The sequence below is a fragment of the Colius striatus genome, chromosome 2, assembly GCF_028858725.1.
Source record: "Colius striatus isolate bColStr4 chromosome 2, bColStr4.1.hap1, whole genome shotgun sequence".
NCBI lineage: Eukaryota > Metazoa > Chordata > Aves > Coliiformes > Coliidae > Colius > Colius striatus.
In genome coordinates, this window is record NC_084760.1 from 118,536,506 (window position 1) to 118,548,364 (window position 11,859).

Consider the following 11,859-nt stretch of genomic DNA (forward strand, 5'->3'; position numbering starts at 1 on the left):
TTTTTTGGTAGTAAATTGAAGTTTCCTATCCAGAAGCAGCAATTTGAATCTCTAGTTTGTGGTGTGCATTGTCTAAGAACAGCAAGTGCAGATGTCAAGATGTCAGCAAATCATGCGCGGAACTTAAACATTAATTACGACCTTTCTCGAGGAGGATTGGAAAGGACTGAAACTTCTTGTGTGCTTTTCCATCTCATCTCAAAGCTGAGATGCATTTGTGTTGGTCAGAGCACAAGAGGCAGCTTTGTCCACGATTTCCCTCTAGTTCAAGCAACACACCTTCCAACATTTGTGGTTTAGGGTAAAGCTGATTTTAATATCTGTTCTGTGCTAAGCCCTGGAAGTGAGTTACTGGACACACTGGTACAAAGACCATGTACATGCTCTGCTCATGAGTCTGTTTCTTTCTTTTTCTGTAAGAGTAGGAGCTAATTTTCATTTCTGTATTTAGAGCCACAGCCTGTCCAGACTGCTTCAAACCAGCCAAGAACAAACAGGTAGGATCTCATCATTGCTGTATCTCTCCTGACATTCAGCATTTCACAGCAGTAGCTACAATGAAGAAGTTATCTGGGTATTCAGTCCCTGCTTAATGTCTGGTTTTCTTTCATCAAAAATCTGTCTAGTTTTCAATTGTCTGGAGATAAAGTTGTCTCCTTTATTCACTCTGTTTAGGAAAACAGAGCTTGGTGCTTTTCTTTAGGCCATTCATTTTAGGAATGCTCTCTGTACATCCCTCCCTTGAGATCTAGGAATTTGATTGTCATGCATTAAAAGTAGCATAAAAGAGGATCCTCAAGCTCTCTGTGGGTGAAACAGTTCAGGTAAGTCACATTGTGAAGATGAGACTCCGCAGCCAAAAGAGAAATGATCACACTGCAGTTTTCATGTCCTCTGATCTGAGTGAAAGACACAATACATGCAGGATGGTTTTATCCTGTCTGCCTCTGGGAGAGGGGAGGAAAGAAAAGGGACCTTGCCACCTGTTGCAGACCCTGACCACGCACACAGTCATTGATGGAAAAGAGGACGTGTGAGAATAAAACACCAGTTGGAGAGAAATTCATACAAGTAGGACAGTTGGTGTGATCAGAGGCAGAACAAGTAACTTCTATCAGAAGCCTGTGCAAGGCCTTTTATTCTTTCTGGTGAAGAGTCTACCGACATTTGGCAGAGGCAGCCTGACCCGGGAATTCTGCCTACTCTACTCCACCTGACCAATAAATGCAGGTCTTTTTTTAGAAGGGCTGTATTGTTATAACTCACCGCTTGCTGTATTGCTTTCCTTTAAAAGGGGGGAAACCCCACATAAGGAGCTACACCAGCAGGGCCTGGTTGTTAAAACCACACAGGCAACAAGATGTAGGAGAATCCATCTGAAGGAAAAAAATACCAGCTCTGAAGAGCCGTCAGAGGTTCATCCTGAGAAAGGAGCTGTGCTTTAGGCAGGCTTCAAGGGCTGTGTTAATCAGAGAAGTAATACAAAAAGTGGGTTCTGGTTGAAATGTTCCATGTCATTGCAGAGAGTCATTTAAACCTGCTGTTAGTTTAAGGGTTTTCCCATTCCTCTGTTCTACAAGGAGGGGAAGTGCTATTATCTCTGATTATGCTGAGGAGAAAGAGCAGCTTTCCTGGAGGCATCCAGGAGCTCTCTTAGAGCAAAGACTTGAATTGTCCTAAAGAGTGACATGGGATTTTTCAGTGGTTTTTTTTTCTCAAATCAGTTTGCAAAAAAGACATCATTAAACTGGAAATTGAGTTGATGGCCATGGAGACAGTCAGGGGTCTGGAGCACATACCCCAGGAGGGGCAGCTGAGGAACCTGGACTTCTTCAGCTTGGAGAAAAGGCAGCTTTTGAGAGGACCCACTGTAGCACCAACAGAGATGGTTTATCACAGGACAAGGTGGAAGGATGAGAAACAGTGGCAATGAGTTGAAATGAGAGGTTATGAGAGGTTTTTACGTGGTGAAAAAGCCCCTTTCAGCACGAGGATGGCTGTTGAGAGGAGCAGGTTATGCAAAGAGGCTGTGCAGGCTCCATCCTTGGAGGATTTACAGACTTGACTCGATAAAACTTGGGACAATGTGGTTTGATTTATTCAGAGACTGTTACAACACTTAACCCTTGAAAATAAGGAAGCTGGTTTAGGTTTTTGTTCATAGATGTAGGATTCTGGTTGTAATGTGGTTTGCAAATTTGGATCTGAGGTCCCAAGCTCTGCATTCTGTTCTTGCTTTTGCACACTTATGTATATCATTGGAAATAAGATAGTTTCCAGGGATATGCTTAGTGTTTCTTTCAGCTAACCAAAGGGCAGGCTTAGCAACTGAATATTCTAAGGAGTTGCAGTAGGTTTATCTGGAAACATGACAGTAACTTCAGGCCTGTTAAAAGTCAGTGGCACTTGTTATTTGTTGTCTGTGTAAAAGCAGAGTGAGGAAACATTTATTACTGTTTACATGTGTCTTCTAGAAAAACAAAAGGAGAAATAGTAGTTCTCTGACTAAATAACTGTTAGGTTCCAGTCTGTAAGCTGTCTTAGTTGTAGTGCTTCCATGTTGCAAGTACACTTACTTGAATAGATTCTGGCAAAATTACTGTAGCTCTGTTGCCCCATTAAAGTCAGGGGTAAGATCAGAGCGAGTTCTTGCTGATACAGAGTTGCTTTTAGGTGTAAGAAAACACAAAACACAAGTGAAAAAACTGTGTTGTGAGAAGCCTACAGAATGTTTCAGGGTTTTTTCCTTCCTTAGGCATATCCTTTCCTAGCTTATTTTAGTGCTTGACTCATTTTTTTATTCCACTATGCAGTCTGTTTTCACCAGAATGGCAGTTATAAAAGCCCTAGAGAAGATAAAAGAAGAGGATTTTCTCAAGTAAGTATATACTGAAACCAGTTCTTAGTATTGTGCTCCTGTATAGAATTAGGATGGGGAGGAAAATATTAGGTTGGTAAGTAGTGGTAAGATGGCTGTAAAAGAACTTTGAATGATTTAATAATTAACTGCAATTTAAAGAGATCATTTTAATTTAAATACTTTAAGTGAAAGCTGGTTTGCTGGTGAAGATGTGTTGTGTTTTCTAGCCTTCTGGTAATAAAATGTCATTGCAGATCTTTTAATTAAGGAGCAATCTTAAAATGCTTAAGAGGGAGGATGGAAAACTGGACATGACACGGGTCAGAGAGCTGTAGTTCTGCACTGTGCTTTCAGCGGTTATGTCACTGCAGACCTCTGGCCTGGCTTGGGATTTAGAACAGCTAGAAGTGAAAACAGCTGTTGTAGCATTGCCAGTCATTTACGTTCAAAGATCTTGATGTGCATCCCCAAAACCACAGGAGAGATTTAGGAACAGTGGAACTTCCTCCTATGTTTTGAACCTTAAAGCTTGTAAGCCAAGCTTCTCTTCATGAAAAAAACTTTCTCCCTTAGTTACAAAATGTTAGGAGTTGAGTTGAGTTGAGTTGAGAAAACACCAAGGGCTGTAATAGGGTAAAAATCACAAGTGGTGGGAAGACATCAGTAGACTCTTTCTCTGTAGTTCCCTGTGCTTAATTGCACTAAGCCTTCACAGCTTATTTCTTTGATTCCCAGCAAAGACCTAGTAACTGATCCTGAAGGTATTTTTCATGCAGTGTTTAGTTCCATTACTACTGTAGCTATAGTATGGTACAACTCCTTAGCACACTTTGGAGTGTTAAACTTCAGTAATGTTGGATGACAGATTGGCAAAAGTAGTTGCAATTCATGTTCATCCATTTCTTGCTGTTCTAGCTTTTAAAGTACCTGTGTTTTGTGGAACTGAAGTCATCATCTTTCATGCCATTACTGCTATGGTGATGCTCCATCATGTTCTGGTATAACTAGTATATTTTAATCTGTTTTTCACACAGGCATTTTCCATGTCCTCCGAGTTCACCAAAGAACCTCTGTGTTGCTCTGGAAATCCAGTGCAATAATGGTGCAGTTTTTGTGGCTGGTAAAGTGATCCATTTCTTTGCTGCTGTGTTGTCTTAAACATAACTTTATAATACTGCCATGAGACCTGGGAGATTCTTGCTGTCGTTTAATTCCTGTAGTTAAGTATAAGGAGCAAGGAAACAAATCTATCTCTATCCAAGGGTGGACTTGTTTGAAAGGGGAAGAAATGATATTTGTCTTTGCTGTACAAGTGGTTTTGTCAAAAGATAGAAATTACAGATCAACATGCTGAAATCCAAACTATTTACCTGCTCTGACATTGTGAACTCCAACTTGGGGACAGCATGTGGGGCAATGTGGTTGGAGGGGAGTGGGAGCTGCAGACAGCTGTATCAGGGCCAAAGGAGGGTTATGTCATGGATACAAAGATCCTGCTTTTCCTTGCCATTGTGTTGCTTTGAGGGATGGAAGAGCTCTCTCCTCTAGAGACTACACAGGGTGACATGAAAGTTAACTTTCTTTGTGTCCTTGCTCATTAAGGGGCAGTTTATGAAACCAAGAACTGTGCTGTTGGCAAAGCTTGCTCTCTCCTTTGGAAAACCTTGCTCCCTGCAAATCTTGCAGTCATAGTACATCCGCTGGCAATAAGCACATGGTTTGGGAAAGGCACTTCTCCCGACAGCGCTCTTCACTTGCTTGGATTCTGATTTGGATTCAGAGGTTTTCTCCATCTGGACTTACCTGCACATTATTCCATCCAGAACTCACAATCTTAATGGGATCAGTAAAGGTTAAATTTGGGGAAGTTTAGTTCTTTCCAGTTCTGCCCTCCAAACCAAGAGAACATCTGAAATAATTGGGTGAGGCAGGTAACACAACACCACTTGGTGGCCCTGAGTTGAGATGTTCAACTTTTTTATCACCCACCTGCAAGAGTATAAACAACCACTAACTTAAATCCACTCAAAACAGATTATTTAACTCCCTCCTAAACCTGCAATGGAACTGTAGCATACTGTGTTTGAAGGGATGCTACAAGTCCTGGATAAAAGGAAACACTGAATGAAAAGAAAAAATGCAACATCGTGGCAGGCAAGTTGATGTGTGCACCTACCTGCTTCTTGTGTCTAATTATGGATTAGATGGTTAGATGGACATTTTCATGAATCCAAGACATCCTGTGTTTTTTAGCCTTTTCCAAGCACACTGGTTTATTTTAGGCTGCTTTGATGGGCTGCTCTATCAGCACTCATCTGTATGGAGAGAGAGGCAGGGGGTTAGATTTCTGCATGGGATTTAATACTGGGTTTGTGATTTATAGTTTATAGCTTATTCCAACCAAAAGAACCCCAGGCAGGATACTGTCTTTAATTTTTGAAGAAGTCAATCCAGAATAGAACTGAGTACAGTGCAGTTATTTTGCTATTATTAATTTGTAAGCACAATTTCAGAGTTGATAACGCCCTCTTGACTTTACCTTTGGTATTTATTGATCATTTCTCCTCCCCCAAACTGTTTGTTAAGGGTTCAGGAGAAGCTGTCAAACTGAGAAACACCTTTTGGGTTTTTTTTAACCTGTTCTTGTTCATATCAAAAGCCAACCTTGTTAAAACGAGGCGTTGAGAGCAAAGAAAGTATTGCTTTCCTTCTTTCATTTTATGGAAACAGAATTTAGCAGCATGAAGCTGACTTGTGAATGATTACTCATAGTAATCTTTGCCCCAGTGAAACAGTGTTAGTCAGTTGGCCCATTTGTTTGTGTGGGTTTTTCTGCAGATCAAAATGCAGGAAGGAAACATTGTTAGAAATAGGAAAATATGATACTGAAAACCAAAAAATTGAGAGGCACAGGATCATAGGCAGAGCTACTTTGAACTCTTTAATTTCCTATATGTAAGCTTTCAGATTGAAACTTGTTTGTGCACAGGGGTTACTCATTGTGCTTTATGAATGGGTTCCTTGGTTTGTGCATATTTCACTCCTTATAAGACCTGTCAGTAAGAAAGCTCATCTGGATCAATCCGTGTCAGACTTGCTCTTTGGTTGTTGCAGTCCCTGTGTCACAGGAGGTGGTGTGATGCTGTGACTGGGATCAGGCAGAGGATGGCAATCTCTTTACATGGCAACTTTTCAAGGTTTTGAAATTCATACCAGTTGGTTATTGAGACATTTTGCTCACCTGGTTTTCCTTGTAATGAGCCTTTTAGTTTGAGTTCCTTTTGTTAAATATGCAGACTATGGCAGAACTTGGATTGAAACCTGAACTACTTGATACAGGAAGGTGTGGGAACTTCTGTCCTTGGAACACGTATGCATTGGTGGCCAGGCATGTGTTTAGCACTAGTTTGGTGTCTGGGAGGCCACTTCAGGGCCATGCTCTGATTCCAAAACCCAAACATTTCATTCAGAATGAAGCTGGCTCATCCTAAGCACTCGAACCTCTGGCTTTTATGCCCAGTTGTGTCAGGCTCTCTGGTTTTGTTTCTATGGTTATACCTGATGGTATGACTGCAGCAATAGGCTGTCCAAGCCTACTTTTCTGTTGTGTGTCATGGCTGCTGAAGCAGTACAGGTTTCACACTGCTATCATGCTCCCACCGACCTGATCTAGGTGGACCTGCTTCTGCAGGGGAGTTAGAACAGATGATCTCTAAAGGTCCCTTCCAACCCCTACCTTCCTATGATTCTATGACTATATGATTAAGCCTATAAATTTATCTTCACAAGGCTCCAATGCAAGTGTGTTGTGCTGTCTATTGCTTTAGAGTGATTACAGCTAACACAGTTGTTTTTTACAGGAAGATATAACAAATACTCTAGGAATTTACCTCAAACTCCCTGGATTATTGATGGGGAGAGGAAGCTGGAATCTTCAGTGGAAGAACTGATTTCGGAGCATCTAATGGCAGAATTCAAGGCAGACAGTAAGTAACTAGGACATCTTTTACCATATCTATTTTCCATCATTACCAGAGTATTTTTTCTTAGTAGCTACTCACTTAATAAAAGAGTGTAATGGAAAAATAAACCTGTTTCTTTATCCCTCTCTTATCCTTCCAAGTCAAAGCTTGTGAACTTCTTTTTTACCTATGATCTGTGAGTAATTAGATGTTTTGTTTTATGCAGTGTCTTTTATCTTACTGAAATCTCTCCTCAGCTGATGTCATGATGCAAATATTGTGGCTTTATGTGGTAGCATTTTTGCCCAGCCATACTTCTTAACTTTTGGCAGTTCACAAAGTGACTTGTAACCTGAGGATTTATGCCACTGGCACTCCATAGTATCTGCCAAGCCTTTGACCACTTCATCTTTCTTACCTTGATCTATTTCTTTGGTGCATAAAGTTCCACAAGCTAAAAGCTTACCCAGGGATTATCCAGATGAAATAGTTGCTCCTGTTATTTGTCGTCTACTACGTGTGGAATTAGAGACATAAAGGGCCCAGGGAAAAAATGCATTAAATGATAGTTTGGAAAAAATAAAGATACTTTCCTTTCTCCTCTCAGTGGATATGTCAGCCTGAACACTAGGAAAATCCTCACACTGTGTCCTCAGGCCAAGTGCTCTGCAAGCCCTGAATTCGGCTTGCAGAATTACCTCAGGTAACGCGCCAGAAGTGCGTGTGCAGTGATGCTGAGAAGACACATAAATGAAGGATGGTTGCTAGTAGATTGAGGGAAGTGATCCTTGCCTTTTACCCAGCACTGGGGAGACACTTCTGGAGTACTGAGTCCAGTTCTGGACTCCCTCAGTACAAGAAAGATGTGGACAAACTGAAGTGAGTGCAGCAAAGGGCTGTGAAGATTGATTAAGGGTCTGGAGCATTCCCAACCAAGAGGACTTTGGTAGTATGACCAAAACACACCACAGAAGAATTTTCTCTCAGCTACATACTTGCCACAATACACCAGAGAAAGATCATTTCAGGGTTGTAGCAGTCTCAGGCCAAGGAACTAGGACAACTATTCGAAACACTCGTGTCTCTGATGCAATGAACAGTAACTACCCGAGATTTGTTCAAGTAAAAGACTTCACCTTTTAAAAGCTGTAGAGACTGTTAAACATGTACAATAAAATCTCACTTGCCTTATTCAAATCTCTTACAGGCTTTAATTTTTCTTCCTCTGGAAGAGAAGATGTGGATGTGAGAACACTAGGCAATGGTAAGGCTTGGAACGTCCCACGTGAGACACAGAAACAAGCAACACTGTTCACTGAAGCCCCACTAACGATTCTTGCTGAGTGCCAAGTGCATATGTGTCTCACTAAACATGCTTCCAAATTTTATCTGGTATTTATGGGTTTATCCCCAAACAGTTTCTTAAAACCAACTGCAAGAGGAGTCCTTTCTCAGTGTCCCTGGCTGCACAAATGCATGGCAATGCACAGCTTGCTGAGAGTATTCTAGTTTATTAACTTCCTACTTTGGAGCCATTTATGCCCAATTGATTCCTACTTTGTTTTCTTTTGTTTTCCTTCTGCTTTGCCTCAGTGTCACTGGGGAGTGGGGAAGCCTTACTTTCTTTTTGCACTTGGGTCCTTTAAAAAAGTCAGTTGCTTTCCAATATGCTGCAGCTACTATAGCCAAAAGAGGAGAGGAAAGGAAAAGTAAAAGCTACCAATGATGTGTTTCAGTTGCTGTCTGATTTGTAGCGTAGTTCTTGGCATTGCTCATACTGGGGATCATCCCTGGCCCTGAGCACAGAAAGTGCAGCTATTGCAACAGATGTTTGGCTGAGGGAGCGGGATTTAACATCGCCTTGCACCTGGGCATTGCTGTAGGTGACAGAAAATAAGCTAATTAACTTTTTTTTCCCCCTTATTTTATTTTTTAATTAGCACAGACTTGTACAAGATGTCTTCTGGGAACTCATCATTTGCTCTTATTGCTGATACTGGGGTTTTAGTAGCCAAAAAAAGTCCCTCGTTTCTTTCCTTCCATCTGACGCTCCATCCCTAAACCCACAAGTCCTGTCCCTGTTTGCCTAAGAGCAGACAACCTTCACACCTCCCAACCTTGCTGCATCAATTCAACCATTAATTTAGAACAACATGTTTTTATGTTTTATGACTGTGCACGTTGCCAGGAAGGCCCTTTGCAATTGAGCTTGTGAATCCTCGTAGAATACATTTTACTGCTGAGGAAATGAAGGGACTTCAGCAGGTAAATCATTTGCACCTCGTGGAGCTCACAGAGCATGTGTTTCTTCTCTAACTGAGCGCTTTTGCTAACTGATTCTTTTCTGAATATCACAGACAATTAATAACTCTTCAGACAAAATACAGGTTCGAGATTTACAGCTTGTCACCAGGTCAGTATTTATCGTTGCTGGCAAGGGATCCCAGAGCAATGCTTTGGGAGTCTTGCAAGCATTCTTGCTCACAGCATCGCATAATTATGCTTATGTTAGGTGACTAATTAATTTCCTTTGTTTAGAGAGGCAATTGGTCGTATGAAGGAAGGTGAAGAGGAAAAGACAAAGACCTACAGTGCCTTAATATGGACAGATAAAGCCATCCAGAAAGAAGATATTGCATTTCTAGATGATATCAAGGTATGTGTAGCTGTTAGCTATCCTGGTGCCCTGGGGGAGAGTTTATATACCTGCAGCCTCAGACACATCTCTTTGCGTTTGGGGTTTTTTCATCAGGGTTTCTCTTGCTATAGGGACTTTGATACCTCCCTTGGCCTTCTCACCCTTCCTTCCTTCACTGTTGTCATCCTAGCAACATAGCTGGCTGGCTGTTAGCCAAGACAACAAATCAACTGTGTAATGTCGACCCTCTAATAGACCAAACAGTAAAAAGTAAGGAAGGGAGAGGAGGAAATGTGGCACCCACATCTCTTTCTTTACCTTAGATAGTGTTTTGCATAAGCAAAAGGAGTGCAGAAAGAGGGTCTTTTGTTGTGCCAGCTCCAAAGTTGTTCTTCCAGAGGAGCTTGAAATGTCTATGGGGAATGATGCCAAGAAGCCTTAGGAAGAGCTCAAGTTAACAAGCCCGCTGTAGTAATCAGAACTTTCTTCAAATGTTGTTCAGGGAGATGCTGCTGGTGGAAGGGCACGTTCATTTGCTGTTGTGTTGCGCTGTTTCCCATGGGCCTTGGCCGCAAAATCATTCTCAAAGCGAGTTTGAGCCCTTAACAGTTCAGGGAGACAACTGTGGTGAAGCATTCTTGAGCATCCCCACTCCCTTGCTAAAAAGTTGCTTTTCAAACCGCTTCAATTCATTTGAGAAAGGGATTGGGGAATGAAGATTGTTAGGAGACCTAATCTCATTTTGGGCTTTTTCCCCTCGTTTTTGTTTCCAGGGGGTTTGCTGTAGTTTACACAAAGCATTTTGTGGGTGGTTTTGGGTTTTTTTTTTGTCATTGCCCTGAGGCTCTCAGTGAGCTTCTAAATCCTGGAGTCATTCCAGCAAAAGACTACGGAGATTTCAAGGTTATTCCTCTGTATTTGTGAATCCATTAGTGTTCCTGAGGCCTTTGCATGTAGCCTGTGAGATAGCTGTCCTTTTTCCCTTTGATAAACATGCAAAACAATGAGTCTTGCCTCAAGATCACTCAGCTGCTGTAACACAACGTTCAAAAGCTCTCAAAATCCTTGCAGTATGTTGCACGTTTCCTTCCTGATTTGTTACCTCTTGTAACAGGAACTAAAACTCGACCAGAAGACACCCCTCCGGGTTCTTCACAGAAGACCTTTAGCTGTAAGGTGTCGGATCATTCACACCATGAAATCCCAGTACATAGATGAGCATCATTTTCGCCTGCAGCTGAAGACTCAAGCAGGAACGTATCCCTAGATGCTGTTACACAATGCAGTTACAAACAGCTCACTGATGAGAAAGAAGCATTTGCTTAATGGGAAGCTTCCTGCTTTGATGGCTATGGTGTTTCTAAATCCCTGCTCTTCTGCAGGCTTATCTTGCTGCACCATCTTTGCTTTTATGGCACAATTTCACATTCAGGCTTTCATTTACAGATGCTCTCCCAGTGTGTTTATTTTTGTGGTGACCACTCTGATAGCTTTCAGGTACCTCAAAGCTATAAATATGTGCTGGTTAAAGATATGCTTCAGCTTTTTCACCTCAGAAAATAAGCTTTCCCATGACACCTACTGTGCTGCAATGCAGACTGTAGTTTGCTGCTGCTTACTAACAACAGTTTTGTCATAAAGTCACCACTCCCGCGGGAATAGAACTGAAAAGAGAGGTCAATAGGATAGCTATTGGCATGAGTGTCGAAAACCAAGGATTAGGAAGTCTGATGGGTATGGGCTTAACAGGACCTTCACTGCAAATTGACTTAAGAGTAGAAAAAAGCCCTATTTTTGCTTGATTTTTTTCACTGTAGTCTTTTATTTCCCCTTTGATTTCTTTGTGATAAAATCCCCTTTCCTTAGCCAGTATTTCTAGCTACATTAAGGAATTTGTGCACGGAGACTTTGGAAGGACAAAGCCCAATATTGGCTCCCTACTGAACAGAACTGCTGACATTCTGGAGCTGGATGTAGAGGTAAGTTGTTTGCTGTTTATCTTTCTTGGAAATTAGTAACTCAGTTGATTTGTGAGATGGTTTCGGTGCAATTGCTCCAACTGAACCAACTGTCACACAAAATCCATGGTCATGTAAAAACAGTGGTTTGTGTTGAGCTGCCATGTGTGGCAGGCTTCTGCTGCTGAGTTCTGAGAGGACACACCATGAATTAAGGACAATTATCAGCAGCCACTGGGACAGAGCTTAGCAGATGTTACATGTACCACATCATTTCTTTTCCAGACAGGCTTGGATAAAACACAGGAGAGATTTCACCGCTGGTTCAGACACAGCAAGAAATTCTATGTGTTCACTTGCTGGAGTCAGATGAAAAAAACCAAATTTGTTTTAGTTAAAAGAATGTTTGCAGAGATAATGACTTAATATTTAACCTAGTGG

General features: G+C 41.5%; 1 protein-coding gene across 3 annotated transcripts in view; it reads left to right on the plus strand.

The window, feature by feature from the left end:
• PUS10 (pseudouridine synthase 10) overlaps positions 1-11,859 on the plus strand; it is a 31,797-nt gene that overhangs the window by 15,876 nt on the left and 4,062 nt on the right. For all 3 annotated transcript variants that reach the window (XM_061989285.1, XM_061989284.1, XM_061989286.1), the window contains 10 exons: positions 452-497; positions 2,814-2,878; positions 3,895-3,980; positions 6,721-6,846; positions 8,030-8,086; positions 9,011-9,087; positions 9,180-9,235; positions 9,361-9,478; positions 10,575-10,717; positions 11,340-11,439. In XM_061989285.1, the coding sequence (XP_061845269.1) occupies positions 452-497; positions 2,814-2,878; positions 3,895-3,980; positions 6,721-6,846; positions 8,030-8,086; positions 9,011-9,087; positions 9,180-9,235; positions 9,361-9,478; positions 10,575-10,717; positions 11,340-11,439 (874 nt within the window). The remainder of the gene's footprint in view (positions 1-451; positions 498-2,813; positions 2,879-3,894; positions 3,981-6,720; positions 6,847-8,029; positions 8,087-9,010; positions 9,088-9,179; positions 9,236-9,360; positions 9,479-10,574; positions 10,718-11,339; positions 11,440-11,859) is intronic.